The sequence below is a fragment of the Pelodiscus sinensis genome, chromosome 11 (genome assembly GCF_052426305.1).
Source record: "Pelodiscus sinensis isolate ZL-2025 chromosome 11, ASM5242630v1, whole genome shotgun sequence".
Classification (NCBI taxonomy): Eukaryota; Metazoa; Chordata; order Testudines; family Trionychidae; genus Pelodiscus; species Pelodiscus sinensis.
In genome coordinates this window covers 29929322-29945381 of record NC_143062.1, presented here as the reverse complement: position 1 = coordinate 29945381, position 16060 = coordinate 29929322, and the positions used below count along the sequence as shown (strand labels likewise).

The 16060-nt window shown below is 41.6% G+C and overlaps 1 protein-coding gene across 2 annotated transcripts in view; it reads right to left on the bottom strand.

Moving 5' to 3' along the window:
* Positions 1 to 16060, bottom strand: part of LOC102461575 (netrin-4-like) — a 69668-nt gene that overhangs the window by 46341 nt on the left and 7267 nt on the right. For both annotated transcript variants that reach the window (XM_075938773.2, XM_089781225.1), the window contains exon 3: positions 10606 to 11147. In XM_075938773.2, the coding sequence (XP_075794888.2) occupies positions 10606 to 11147 (542 nt within the window). The remainder of the gene's footprint in view (positions 1 to 10605; positions 11148 to 16060) is intronic.

Genomic DNA, 16060 nt, shown 5'->3' with positions numbered 1-16060 from the left:
ATAAACATCCTGCATGGCGTTAGGCAAGTCACTTTGAACCTGCTGCTGTTTAAATCCATCAGTGACCTCAGTCACTGTGTGCCTCAGTTTATCCTTTGGTAAAATGGATAAGAACACTTAGTTCCTTCACAGGAGCGTACTTTGAGATAACAAGATGGAAAATTAAGTGAAAAATATTAATGTTAACAAATTACCATTGTTTTTTTAAAAGGTAGCCAGCTAAATAATTTCCATGCTGGCGGTTTGAAGGATCACTAGATAGAAGTGGATCCAAAGCTTAATAAACGTATAATGTCATCAGCCCCAGAAAGAGACACTACGCTTAGCTCTGAGATCTGATCTTATCATTAGTTTGCAGGGTTGGGTTGCACATTCTGAATTGTATGAGGCAGATTCTTGGCATACAAATAGACATTTGACTTTTACATTTGGTGTACCTTACAGAAAACTTGATTTGTTTATTAGCTTCTTCTGGGTCAGTTGCAAGTTTGGCATCCCTATAACATTCCTGGGAAAAGGTTAGGAGAATGCAATTAACATGTAATTGTGTTGTTCTTATTACTCAGACACCAACTCTTGATCAGGATGATCCAAAGATGGCTTTCCAGTGTGTGACATTCAAATAAGATTATTCTTTTCTATTTAAATCTTTGTAGGCTATCCATCACCAGGGTATCTGAGCCTTTCTGCCCCCAAAGTTTTGAGTGCCTTCTCCCATGAATACTTTCTCCCAACATTAGTGTGCCAGTTTAATGAGAATTGTCTGTACATATCTAAAGAAGAGAGTCTTCTTCTCAATGCTCAGGATGGATCCCACCCTGATAAATGCTGAGCAACTTCCATTTTCTAATGAATTTGACAAGAGTTGAGAGCTCTCAGCATCTTCTTAGAGGTGTTCAACATCTTATGGAAACACATCCTAAATCCTAAGTTATCCTTATGATCAAACCTGAAATTGTAATAAGGACTTTCATGCTTAGGTGTAGATCTGCTAACAAATGCCCATTCATCACCTTAATTCCTCCTCCCACCCACACTTCTAATTTTCATCAGTCATTCAGCCATGATTCATAAAGGTGGACGTTATCCTTCGGGTAATCGGATGTCCCGATTTTATAAGGACAGTCCCAACAATCAGGGCTTTGACTTATATAGGTGCCTAATATCCTGCACCCCATGTCCTAATTTTTCACACTTGCTGTCTGGTCACCCTAATTATCCTGCCCTGTCCTGACCATCCTAACAGCCAGGATGTCAGCAGAATCTAGTTCAAAATTAATCAAGATAGTCATCAGTCAGGCATGTGTTCTTCTGCTCACCAGAGGGCACAGCATCATAATGGATGATATTTTATCTCCAGTCAGGAGGGTCATCTTCATTCCAGATTCAGTTCTTAAGGGAATAATAAGCATTTTTATCTCTATAATTTTCCTACCCTTTAACAGATGTTATATGATCAGTTTAATGGAACTACAGTGCTGAATGCATTAATCCATCATCCAATGCAAAAGTAAACTTTGTCCTGCATCAGACCATCATTACAGAAGCACATAATTAGAAACCCAAAGAAATGCCAGTTGTCTTTTTAGTTCTTTGGGAGTTTTATTGATTCACTGAACAGGTTTGCTCCAAATCCACTGCATTTCCTCCCTTTCATGATGGACAGTCAAACTATGAAGCAATTAAAAAGAGAATATGACAATTTATTAAAGAAAAAAGTTATGCATTTATTTTTTGTTTTTGCACCTATGATTCAGTTAAACTCAACTACAAATGGACATCTTAGATTAGTTCTATGCTTCTCAACTTTGAAATGAGGGGGCAAGGACTGATAGCCCAAAGCAAATGCAAGTTGATAAGGTATCTCAGCAATCAAATCTTCCATTCAACATCTAGTACTGTCATCAGTACAGTGGCTCCATTCTGGATGCAGAATATTTAAAAAAAATCTCCTAAATTTATCTCATAAGAGTATTTTTGAGTATCACAAGCTATTATCCCTATTAGACCACATGTTACATTCAATTTGGTAAAAATTGTAAAGCACGCTAGGAGCATCCAAATTTTGGGCTGCAACAGTAATTTGCTAGTAGTCCAAGGATTATGCCTATACAAACCAATTGAAACAGCATATCAGAGCAACTTTCTGTTGCTGCTGATTGCTCTTGCTGCCTGATGATAGAATAATGCACCACCTTGGAAGGATTATTAATTTGCTGTCAGGAAACAATGGGAAAGGACCCTGTGGGATCCAGATTAGAGACAGACAATATCAAAATGTCATAATCAACTCCCCTCCTTATGCCCATCCCTGCTAACTTTTGTAGTTCCAATATAGTAATTTTATTACATAAAGCAATGGTGTGCTTCCAACAACTCAAAAAGGTCAGTCCCATGTACTTCAGGGAAGGATGGAAGGATAATTGAAACATCCCAAAACTTATCCCAGGACTACACAATTGCATCACCTTCCAACACTTCACTGGGGCCTGCGGCCATTTCCATAAGGCCATCACACAGCAATACAAAATATTCTCATGATGCAACGAGTTGTTTCTGAAACACAAACTGCAAGCACCAGTGTGGGTGGTTTCTCTGATGTGGACACCTGTCTACTGAGAACTGGACTGAGAACAACAAAATTCATTTTATACTGGCTGCTGAACAGCAATAAAAAAATAACAACTTCTAGTCGTGGTTAGATGGGAACTGATGATCTAGGCTGAATCCTGATGGGAAAGGCACCATAACCCATCACCAATACCACTTTTTTGTTACCTTTCCTATTCAAAGCTTGTCTGAAAGACTTCAGAAGAACCAATCTGCAAAACAAAGACATAGTAGAAATCTAAGATGCCACAATCCTGGGGATCATAACAATACATAGAAAACTATGGAGAAATTATTAAATTATCTTCTGTGTGGAGTTAAAACCAAAACCATGTAATTATTCACCAAGCTAATAACTTCACATACAAAGAGATTTCTCAACTGAGATTGAAAAAAGGAAGTGGCAGCTTCTCCAAGCTCTTATATAACAGAGCCAGGATGAGAACTCTATTTGGTGTCTACTGCACGGCATGTCAGGAAGTGCAGAAATAATGCTACAAAAACAATGTGTTTTTCTGGCTAGTTTACAAGGTGCCAGACAAATACTCATGACATGGCTCATTATAAAGCTTGTCAGAACGGGATGCCCCGGGCTCTGGGCAGTTCATATGCCACAGAGGCAGACCTGCCCCCTCTCTGCCCCAGTTGTCTCTTCTGGGTTCAAGTCACCCTCAGACACAAAGCCCTGTGTTTCTTTAAGCTTGTCCTCCAGAGAAGTGAGGCCTGGCAGTATTATCCACTTCTTTATTCTGCCAGCATTAACTACTTCCCGCCAATATGCCTCTGCATTTTCTCTCCTCTACAGCTCAAGTTAAACTAAACACTGAACAGACAGCCCTAGTCATAACATTTGGGCACTTGCCTTCAAGAGTGACTAATCCCTCCTCGTCAAAGCTTTTCCAGCTGGAAGTTGGAAGAACCCCCAGATTGTGCTGAGATTTGTTTGCTATGCTTGCTGCAGATCTCCTGGATTTTTCTTTAGAGCATTTGATTCTGTCCCTGGCACCTCCACTCTTGGGGGGTTTGTTTTTGCAGAAAAATGAGCGACCCCATTTGTCATTAATTTCCATGCTCTCTTGGATCAGTCCCTTAAGGAGCTGCTGATGCCTCACTGAAAACCTTGTACATTATTAACATATCCCCATGTTGCAGGTAAAGATCCAGCTCTTCCATCTTTTATTTAAAGGAGTTTGCATGAAAACAGTTTCCTCTGCTTAAAGGGGCGCCAAAATGCAAGTTCATCCTGGTGCCATTTTCCTTAAAGCTGGCCATGCTTCAGAAATCACCTGGTCCTGCTGCTTCCCTCTCTGTGGAGGCCTTAACATTGTCAGTTCTCTAATCATTGTAGTGCCACAAGTACATTATGGTGTCAAATGAGCAAGAGAGAAAACCTTGCAGCCCCCATCTCTCTGTCCCTTATCAGGAAAAACTATCATTGTAGACAATATTTTGCCTGAGCAAATATTGTGAGTGGCTATCCCTCTTCTCATCCCTTTGCAGCACTGTCCTCCTTTTTGTGGACTCTGAACAGGACCATCTGCTGGCCAGGGGTCTGTGCCCAGGTATGATACACACACAGCCTGTCCCCCATGTTGTTGTTCCCTATAAAGGACCATTGAGTTTTGAGAGGATTCCCTCTACGTGATTCAAAGCCTCCTTTTGGGTAGCAGTTACTCCAGGAGTCTCTAGCATAAGGATGTGGAACCTTTTTTAGGTTGGGGGCCGCTGACCCACAGAAAAATCAGTTGGGGGCCACACACAAGTGAGAAGCAAAAAACCCCCCAAACCCACCACCCTCGCTGACATGGCCCCCCAACTGAGGAGAAAGAGCTGCGGGGAATCCTGGCCAGTAGATTTTATGTGCTCTAGCCTCTTTGCGGCGTTGACTGGGGAACTGGAGCACCAGCACGGGCTCCCCAACAGTGGGGGGAGACATGAGCCTTGGGAGCCAGATATAGGCAAACCAGGTGGGGGGGTGCACATTTGGCCCTTGGTCCCCTGCTCTAGCATGTTGCTCCATTACATTTAGAAAGGGGGCAGAGAACTGGGGCCTCCACGGTGATGGCCCTGACCCCAAGTTTAAGCAAAATGGTGCTTGTGAAGCAGAGAACTGCACCCCCTTTTACATCAGGTCTGAATTTGACCCTCGCTGTGTTTCCTTGTAGGAATCATTAAAAATCCATTTGCTTAAAAGCTTATCCACTCATTTTTGACAAACAGGCAGCACAGGGCACTTTCATACCCAAAGGGGTCACCGTTGTTGAGACAAAGAACTGTATACAGGTCTTCCAAGCAAGGCACATTAAACAAGTTGCCTAGGAACCAGTTACCTTATTCAGGCATATACAATTCCTCTCCCTCCCCCAGTGAATTCCATAATGGGCTTGTTATATCACACTTCATTGGTGTCACCTGTCACCCAGACACACACATAATTGAATGGGCCTTTGATGTAAAAGTCACGTATACTCTTCAGACCCAATAGCGTAGGCAGGGTCTTATTTCTGGTCATAAACTCTGAGGCTGAAAGTGGGACACTGTGGTACAGACCCTGCATGTTAATGCCTTTCATTTATGCAAACATATTATTCTACAGAGAGGAACATTTGTTTTCTTTTCCGGATGCTCTAGTTTATTAAAAATGTGCTCCTGCTGTCCCAGATCCTTGAATGCACATGTTGTCAGAACGCAGGTTCTATCATTCCTACCCTGATCTCCATCAGATGGGATCTAAGTCCCAGGCATCTGAACGCACCACAGTCTGACTGCAATGTTGAATTAATTTTCCTTTGCCTTGGTCACATCTTCATTTAAATTATAATATCTGTACCTAAGATTAATATTAGTCTTCATACCTATGTACACTAGTAAATGGTGCATTAAACAAATAGTAACACATAATGCCACACAAAAGCATTTACTGTACATAGAAGTTTTACAGTAGATGAACAAATCTTCTAAACAATGTTATTTCATAATGGGATGCTGGGAGCTGAAGGAAACCTGGTTGAAATTGGTGGTGTAACAGCTGTTCTTTGTTCAGGACAAATATAAAAAGCAAATAAGCTCTCTTTGGAGTAAAATAGGAGCCATTGCCCAAAACATAAGCCACATGCAAGACTGGTCAGGAGCAGAGCTATGTAGATGGAGGGATTGCAGTGGGGTTGAATTCAAACACAAATGGCAGAATACTGTTTTGGTGGAGGTGTGTGTTTATATGTGAGCAGATACAGCTAAAAACATCACAGACGCAGAGAAGGCAGAAGAAAGTCAAGGACAGCTAGAGAAGAGACAAACTTATAATATGCCCAAGAGAAAGGAAAAAGAGAAGTTTTTAAGGAGTTCAGTGCTGGCTGGAAAAAGAGGCTTGGAATAACAAGTAAGGAAATGGTCCCCTCTTGTTTGATTTGCATGCATTATTTGTAAACAAGCAGGACTGCACCAAAGAAATCCCTGACACCATTATCAATTTCTCCTCTCAACAGAAAAAACCTGCAAGACCTTGAATATTGGCTACCAGCTCAAGTGAAAAGAGCATCTAACACTAGCATCTTAACATTAATTTGCAACTTCAGCAGGGAATAAGCTAGATAATTTCTGAAATGCTACTATCGTGTGCCATGAGTTCACAAGCTCTCACACTAAGATGGCTTCAGAATCTGGATGGGGGAACTCCAAAGAAAACAAAGGATATTGCAGTAAATAGTGTGGTGACACCTTTCCTTCTGAACCAATGTTGAATCCATGTCCCAGGGGCACTGAGTGGATGTAGGTGACATCTTTAGAGGTTCTGATCACATATAGTTAAAAGCCCCATATTGCTTTTTTTAAGAGGACAACAGTTCTGGTCAACTTTTTGGTATCAACATTATGCCTCCCCCCATCAGTGTCCTTAGAATAAAAATGTGTTGTGTCATGGTCCAGGCTCAGACATAGTCATATTTCAGTGATGATGGTGAATTAAGCGGTCCTCATAAAGTCTGTTCAGAGCTTCAGGATTCTTTGGGGTTATGGGTGTTAGATAAATGTAAGATTATTAATTTCATTGCTGAACATCAGTATTTTTCTTCTTGTTCTTGCTGCATGATGTGGCTGTGCACTGCTATACACCTGCAGTGTTTCATTACAGTGGTGTCTGAACTTCAGTGGTGGATAAAGTGATATTATATGTTTTCAGTTCATACATCAGTTTGTAAAACTATTTGGGATCGTCAAGGTTGCAAGGTCTATGTAATTCAATTTATTTATTTATTGTTGTTATTGTTGTTGTTATTATACATTTCTTGTGTTTATATATTGGCTAGGCAATACTTTTTTTTTTTTTTTTTTTTTTTTTGCTATGCAAACTAACATTTGCAATTGCAGAGGCTTTTGTAGAATGTGGTTTTTACTGTTTGATTTTCTGCCATCCACTTCTCAGTTTTAATTTGGCAGCAACACGTGGGCTTAATGATATGCCCCAAGGTTAAATAAAAGTGTGAACACAAACCAAAGTATTACTGAGACAGACGCTTTCATTACAGAAGCAGGGGAAGGAAATGTGGTTTGTGGTTAAGGCCTGTGACTCAGAAAACCTGGATTTGACTCCTAACTTTATGAGAACCCTCCTGTGTGACCATGGGATCATTTCTTCTTTCTGTGCTTCAGTTTTTCCATCTGTAAAATGGCAAGAATGCCAAAAACAGGATGGACTGGGAGTCAAATTAGCTGCCACAAATTTCCAATATGTGCACCATATGCATAGGTTTTATGCTGCCAATGCACAGGGGAAAATTTCACCCTTAATCTCTCCTTGCCTTAGCTTCCCAGCCTGAAAATAAAGGTGATAATAATTCCTTATCTCCTTGAGCTGCTGTGAAATTATAAGTACCACTGTGTGGAAGCAGGCTCTTTGCTGGCCAGGCCTCTTGCGCGTATTGCCATCCAAGCAAAAGGTCAACTTCCCCTTGATGAAAACCCTTGCACTATGTAACTTAAAGGTCAGCGACAAACAAGAACTAAAACCAGACATAAAAAGTTCATGTCATGCTGGTTGTGCTGATTGTGTCATGCCCGATAAGGCAGAAAAGGAAAAACAGGAAACCATCTCACCCCTTTACCCCCGTCACTTAGCAGACAGGGTCACAAAGAGTGCGCAAAAGCTCTCTATAAAACAGCTTCCCCTCCTGTATCAAATTGAGGAATCCTGAATAAACATTGGATGGCGGAATATGAGCCAGGTCCGAGGACTGATCACCCGAAGGCCACCTCCCGCTCACCGAACCAAACGAGTTCCTGTAGAGCGTAACGTATACCAAACATAACGAATAGCAAATATGTTGTTGTTGTAGTTTGTGTGTCTGTTAAATGTAAGTATTGTTATCTGAAATTGTTTAGAGGTATTGTTAAGTAGTAGTGTTAAAAGTTTTAGGTAAATGATTAGTCTTATAAGTAAGACTGATGTAAATGTAAGTGTTAATAAACCCTAGTCCTTTGTTAACAACTATTGGGATTTAGAGAAACCTCAAAGAATTTTCTCCACTGTATTGCATTTTGCTTATTGGACATTCTAATAATTATTTAGTGCCTACGTATGTAAGAAATTGATAAAATCATAATTTATACGTAGAAGCCCTTTAATAAAAGTTTAAAAGATATTTAGTAATAGTTTGCCTGTTTCTGCGCCTTTCTGGGACTAGCCACATTTCCGAACCTTTTACTTTCAACCACACACTGGAATTCATTTTAAGCAAACTAGGGCATCTCTCTTCCCATCCTCGCTTATTTTGCAGTGGAGTCCCAATGCCAGTCTTGTGACAGCATAACTTCTGTGACTATATACTGTCTATAAATAAGACTGTGACCTCACTAAAGGATCTTGAAAAAAGATGAAGTAAAGCTCTTAAAGGCTTTTATTCAAATCTGTGATTGCAGCCATGTGACCTAGGTCATTCTTGTATAAGGGTTCTCTTTTTCTTCAGATTTAGTCACACAATGTCAAGGAAGTGTATGGTCAGTATAGTCCATTGATGGGCAACCAAGGCTAGTGAATGGGCCAGATGAGTGGCCCTCTGTCATCTCAGTAGGCTGCAAGATTGTTGAAACTAAGATAGATAAAGAGTAGTTTTGCTAATTGCACTTGTGTGCCTAGAATTTGAGGAGTGTGTCAATTGAACTGTAGCAGCACTTTGATGGGATACAAAGGGAGCACACGGCTCTCATAGTCAATGCTGTGCACAATCAGCACGCACCTCACTTCATGTGCCTTTGCTTTATATGTGCATGTCACTTTAGTAATACCGCTAGAGAAAAAACTATGCAGATGGAAACCAGCAGAATCTAGCAACCCTGTGCATGGGCAACGGGAAACAAAATATCTCAAGAGCCACACACAGAACCCTGATGGGCCGCATGTAGTCTGCAGGCCACAGATTGCCTATCACTGGTGTAGTCAAATGAGAAGGTATTGGACTTGGTTGGAGTCAGGAGACTTTGGTTCTAAGTTCAGCTATCTGATCAACCTGATGTGTGACCTTAGGAAAGTCACTTTTCTCGTCTCTGTGCTTTAGTTCCCGATCTGTAAAATATGAATAATGACACTTACCTACCTTGCCATCCAAAGCGCTTTGAGATCTAGGAACAAAAAATGCTGTATTGGAAGTAGCTATTTGATTAGTAAATAATTATAAAGAGGGCTTTAAGGAGACATTATCAGCATAAATACATTGTAGCGGGGTGTTTGTTTCACATTGGGAAGAGAAGGGGTTAAAGCAGGACAGAGGGAGCCGAGCCTACGCAGAACGCTCCAAGTAGAAGAGGGGATGTCGAGCGAGCCAAGTGGGAGATAGCTTGCTGGAGCAGCTAATCGGGGCCCGTGAAGGTCATACATAAAGAGGTTCTCAGCACAGCAGAGGACAGTCTCTCCCTGAAGAACAAGAGAGAAGAACTGGCTGCCTTAGAAACAGCACCACGGACAGAGAAGTGCTGGGCAGGGTCAGAGGAGCAAGAGGGAGCTCCAGCCTGGGGACTACCAGACTGAGGTCTCTGATTCAAAGGACTGAGAAGGTTCTGGTGCTACCAGGAAGTGACCCACAAAAACAGATGGAAGGGGTTGAAGGAGACGCAGCACATGACTGCCACCTGGAGGGTCTCTGGATTGGGTCCCAGAGTAGTTGGCAGGCTTGGTTTCTCCCTCTTTCTCCTCTTTGCACCCACGTGCCAATGAGAAGAGTGGCTACTTCCCAGATTGCAGTTTGCCCCTGAGGCAAGTGGCTGGACTTTAGACAGCAGCTGGTGACTGAGGCAAGTATCTGGACCAAGGACTATCAGTCCCTTAGAAAGGGGAAAGGACTGAGCGGGATACAACCAGAGAGGGCTGTGCCCAGAAGAGGATGCTGTGGTCTGGTGAGCAATGTGGGTGCCAGAGTTGTGGAGATTGCAGAAGTGACAGCGGATAGATGCCACTAGAGGAAGGCACGCTATTGGAGAGCTAATTCCCAGAACAACCAGCAGGAGGTGTTGTAGTGATGAGTCAATGCATCATTACAATATATGTAGTTGGAATAATCCCCTTTTCTGTCTAATGGCACCTTACAAGATTAACAAGTTTTATTAATCTAATTTCCTGGTCAATATTTATGCTGTTATATTCCTTCCTCTCCTCCCCGAAATTCACTCACCTTGGACAATGAAACTAGGCTGATCAGTTGTACTTCTTGATCCTTAGGCACTAGAAAAATATTGTATTTGACTACACTGAAAGTTTATATTAAAGATGATTTGACTGACAAAAGAAATCATGAAAGATTTGTATTCAGGGCTTATTTTTTTTTATTGAAACTTCCTCTTTATTTTTCCCTTCTCCCTTTTTTTAAAAAATATTAATGTAAAACCTGAATGTTGTGCCTATCTTTATTTACAGATTTGGACAGTGTCACTTTCGGGACTTAGTTCCTGATTTTTAGCCAATTTTTAACTGACCCTCTAAATATGGTTCAAACGTCAGTTATCACTTACCTCTCCTCTAGTGCAAGGCACCGCACTTGAATACCTGGAAGTGCACAAAGACCCCTCCTCAATAAGATCATCTTGCAGCCCAAATGTTGCTGTACAGTTGAGAGAAAAATATTTGTAGGGCCTCCACGTCTGTCCATTGTCCTGAGACCTCTCCAGTACCATAGCAGCTGGGCGAGGCGACTTGAACACGACAATGACATGGGTCAAGTAGAACATCGTTTCCAAGTCCAGCATGATTTCTTCCCTGTGTACCCCTTGTGCAGACTGCCACCAGGAGCCAGGATTTAGGAAGAAATCATCTGTCATGTCAGAGGGAAGGTGGGAGTTATCAGGCTGATTGGCATTGCATTTAGTGCATCTGGGCTGCCTACAGCCTTGGGAGGCCCGATGACGGAGGTTCTGGTCTGGGTAGAAGCAATAAAGTTCTGTGCTGTTCTGCCCACATGTGGTAAGAGAGACTGGAATTCTGCCTGTTGCTAGATTCCCCACAGGAGGATTGCAGGAGTGGCCGTCACAACGGAAGGCTTGTAGCTTTACTGGATCTGAAATACAATAGAAAGGAACAAAACTAAACAGAATCTCTCAGGCCACTCTCATTATTAAAAATAGGGAAGGAGATATAAGCTCCTGACAATCTAAACCATTGCAGAGACATGTGACTCTGATCTAAACCACTAAAGAACTGTCAAAACATCAGAACGTTCAGCACCACAAGTGAGGACAGATTTTTGAAAGAGCTCCAGTGTGCCATTCTCTCCAGAAAATTTGACCTAATTGTCAAGATATTAGTTTCTGGGTGAATCTGGCCTCATTTTAGATGCCTAAATGGAAAGTGAACTCTTCTGAAGAACTGACCCCAATTGTCAATGCTAAGCACTTGAAAATCCAGCCTTGATTTCTTCTGAAAATGTGACCCCACTTGTCCAGTATTACACATCTGAGTATCTCTTTAATGATAGAAGAGCTTGTGTTATATCACTTTTATTATACCCCAGTGAAGCTAGGCACCTGCAGAACTTGTATAGCTCATGTTTTATATATTATTTGTTTTGCAAAAGCACCTACAGAATCCAATCAGGGACTGAAGTGCTACTGTTCTGGATTCTATACAAACATAAAACAAAAAGATGGCTTCTGCTCCTAAAATTAAGGCCAGCATTTTCGCATAAAGATGCCTAAGATTAGGTTGGTACCTACATCCATATTTAGGTTTTGCCTAAGTAGACTGATTTTCAGATGTTGATTATTAACTTCACCTGGAATTTGGGATTTTAGCAACTCTAAAGAATCAGTTTCCTTGTTTAAGTACCCCAAAACAGTGTCAAAAGATAAACTTCAAGCCACCAGGTTTGCAAATACTGGGCAAAATGTTTAGAAACCAAGTTCTACTATTTATACATTTATTTTGTTACAAACTACAATTAAAATAAATCTAAACCCCCCTAATATTTATACTTTTCATCTTTCTACTTATTATATAAAAATCATCAATACCTTGTGATACTTAAGTTATATGTCCCAAGACCTTGTTATCAATCTAAGGAGAATCACCTAGCTAATGACATCCCAGACATTATTCATTTCTTAACAGACCAGAAGAAATTAAAGTCTGATGTTATAAGGTCATAAATCTAATCTGAGGGGAATCACAAGTCATATCTTAGGACTCTATATAAGTCTTACAGGAAATGACTCTTCCAGAGAAACTTGGAATGACCTGAAATCCTTGTTAGTCTAGGAACAGTCCAAAAATCAACGTTTATAATAGATTTAGCAAATTATTGGCCAAACTCTGAAATCCTTATTTAGCTTTTATGCTGTCCTTACTTGGGCAAAACATTCCTTGGCTTAAAAGTCAAGTCAGATCTGAGAAAATGTGAGGATTTTGCCCTATAAAATGATGGAAATTATACTTTATGGTTCAATGCTTATGGAGAAAAAAAATGAACCCAGCCCATGTGGTTTTGTTCCTTGTGTAGTCCTCTTACTAAAGGGGCCTCTGTTTTATTCTGAAAAGACCCTGTGTGCTACAATCCAGACTACAATTCCCATGAGCCCTTGGGAGAAATAGGAAGGAAGGACTCTGGTGTGAGAGAAGACTGGCTCTCTCCATGTGCTTGAAGAAAGAGGTCTAGCAGTCTGGGACTCTGTCTTGGAGTTTGGAACCAAAGGGGAGCCAGGCTGCTGCCAAGGACATTGATCCAGTCCAGGGGCTGTTGGGAGTGCAGCTACAGACTGGACTAGATGCCTGTTGGAACTGGGAGTTAGCAGGCTGCTTCCAATAGGCACAGCATGAGGCAGTAAGTTTTGGGTCTTGTTGGGAAAGTGCTGCCTGGGACTTAGCTGCTGTTTAGCCTGGACCAAATCTCCACGACAGCTGCAACATCAGCGCGCCAACGCAAGCAAGAGTCTGGGACTCTGAATCCAGGGGTGTGCACACTCTGGGGTGGGGTCACTGTTGTCTAGCTATATAAGCTTCAATTATTGTTATGTGTTTTGTTAATGCTGTTCATTGCTAATCTGTTAATCCCTGTTTATTTAAGTAAAGATTGTTTATTTTAAAGTATTCTATTAGATGTATATGATTTGTAGTTGTTCTGGAATTAGATCCAGATTTATGTTGGAATGAGTATATTCCTGGAGGCTCTCAAAGCACACCAGTGTGTGTACAAGGCCAGCCAGGTGGAGGCACTGCCATTTTACATTCACTGCCAGCAAGGGACTGCAGCAAGGGGGTGGATAGGGCTTTCCCCAACTAAACACCATCACCACTGGGGTGCTCAGGATCTCTTTTGGGGTAAAACACCAGGCGCCCAGGCACACCTGTGAGTGTGACCTGCTCCCCAGTAACCCGGGGAGGAAAAAGGGGGTTACACTTGTTTCTCTTCTGTCCTTCATTTTGAGATAAATGGTAGCTTTTATGCTGCAGATTTCAGGAGTGAGTGGCAAGGGTTTCCAGTGGTCCAAGAGAAGAACCAGGCAGATTGTGTCTCAGACACTCAGGCAGGAAACAATCTGTTTGGGGCTGCGTTATGGACATGTGCAATATGTTCCAGCGCTCCCCACAAAGAAGCTAGTTGTATTATGAAGACCAGTGCAAAAAGGGGGTGAAGCCAAGGCTCAGTCGTGCCTCAGAAATCTTCTCTTTGCAGGGTGGAGAAGCAGGAACGAGCCTTCCTGCACAGGCCTCCAACACTGAATTGTTAAGCCAGGATTTCTCAGGACCGTGCCCTTTGCACCTTTTGTCCCATTGTGTATCACAGACTAAAATGTAGGAATCAGAAGCACCATGCTATCAATCTGGCAGTTTAAAGATGGTGTAAATCAACTTAAAAATTGAAAAATGTTTTAAAGATATGTGTATCAATAGAGCTCCACAGCCTGATGATAATAGTCTTCAAACTAATACTGGCGAGGAGTCCTGTGAAACCTTATAGACTAACTGAAGTGTTGGAGCATAAGCTTTCGTGGGCAAAGACCCACTTCATCAGATGCAACTGACGAAGTGGGTCTTTGCCCACGAAAGCTTATGCTCCAACACTTCAGTTAGTCTATAAGGTGCCACAGGATTCCTCGCCGCTTTTGCAGATTCAGACTAACACGGCTACCCCTCTGATACTTGACAAACTAATACTGTGAACCTATTGTAATGAAAATTATAAACCAGGCACGAAGATGTTTTATCACCATATGTTTTGGAGTTCAAAAATGAGATTTTTTTCCCCGCAAGACTTTCCCTTAATATCTTGCCTTTGAAGCTATTTCAAGACATTCATTCACAATTCACCCTGACCTCATTTGGTGTCTGAGCCAAGTGTATTGTGCAATATGGGCTCACTAACCATCTTGTTCAGACCCTTTTTCTGAGAGGTTCACAAAAGAAGAGATGCAAAGTCGGAATTCTACATGGTGCCGAATGAGGCCAGTGATCCACTTTAGTAATAGACAATACTCAGTGCTGATAGTAGCACTGGTGAATAACTGGTTTTTTGTTTTGGTTCAATTCAAAATGGGGTTGTTTTGGTTTTTCTTGATGAATTGAAAAACTGAAAAAAATGTTCCAGGTCAAGCAACATGTTTCATTCCAGATTGTTTTTTATTCTTTGTTTAAAAAAAAATGAAAATAGATACATTTGTAAACAAAACATTGTTTCACAACAAAAAGTCAAAGTATTTTGTTTTGAAGCAAATCATTTTGATTTTTCTAAATGTTTTCTTTCTTTCTCCATCAAAACTGCATTTTTCAGGGAATAATCTGTTCATTCAAAACATTTTGCCCAGCTCTGCTGAAGGGTTTTCTGCCATAGAACAATGAGGATACATCTACACAGAAGGGAAAAGTTGAATTAAGCTACGCATCTTCAGCTACGTCAATTGTGTAGCTTAAGTCAAAATAGCTTAATTCGGCTTTTGGCGCTGTCTACACAGCAGGAAGTTGAAGGAAGAGCACTCTTCCTTCAACTTCCCTTACTCCTCGTGAAATCAGTGTTACCATGAGTCAGAGTAAGAAGTCATCCAGCTCAAAATTATTTAGAAATAAAGGCTTGTAGTGTAGACACGCACTATGATAATGCTGCTGTGTAGACGTACCCTAATAGACTAAGGGAAATTACCTCAAATCCAGCGAGGCTTAAGGGGAAGACTTGTATTGATTTTAAATATTTCTGTATAAAGGGTTTCTACACAGTACCTCCCCTTGTAATTTGTCCTTTATGCCCTGACATTCACTTGCCTCTCTTTGCAAAACAGAGAGATGTGGCTCATTTCATTTTACTATCAATTTTCATTTTTAGATGTCATACTTGTTAAGGTTGGGGGTCCAGAAATCTGGAGATTTTGGGCAAATGATGTAACCTAATTTTAGTTTATTTAGTTGAATGACAGTGACTATCCAGATGTGCAAAGCATGAGAAGGTTGCATCCTAGAATGGATTTTAAGAAGATTGGGACTACAATCTTGGTTGGCTATGGTATCTCCCAGGGTTTGCATCTAGATAACTCTGGTGGTTCTGTCAAGCTCCGGCCCTCTTTGTCCTTGTCCCAAACTGGTTAAAGTGCTGTAGTTGAGTTGCTAACCCCTTGTGTTGGCTCTGCTTGCCCTGTGATGAGAGAATGTTCTGGTTACTTTCTGCCATTGGCTGGAGATGCTTCAGCCAGGCTGGCTGCTAGCTCCTGGCAGGGTAAACAACTCTCCTACTGCCACCTGGCTGGGAGGTCTCTGGCTCAGGCCTTGTGTGTCAATCTCTGGATACAGCTCACAAGTCCCTGTGTCCAAGGATTACTGGCCAGAGCACTGCTTATGAGTCAGACCAGCTGTCAGACCAGGGCTGCTCTCTCAGCAACCATGACTCACCCTGGGCACTCCCCCCAAACTTTAATTGGTCCCATGATATACCCCTCCAGCGCTGCCCCCAGGGACTCATCACTCAGGCATGCTGCAGCAGCTTGTCTGCAC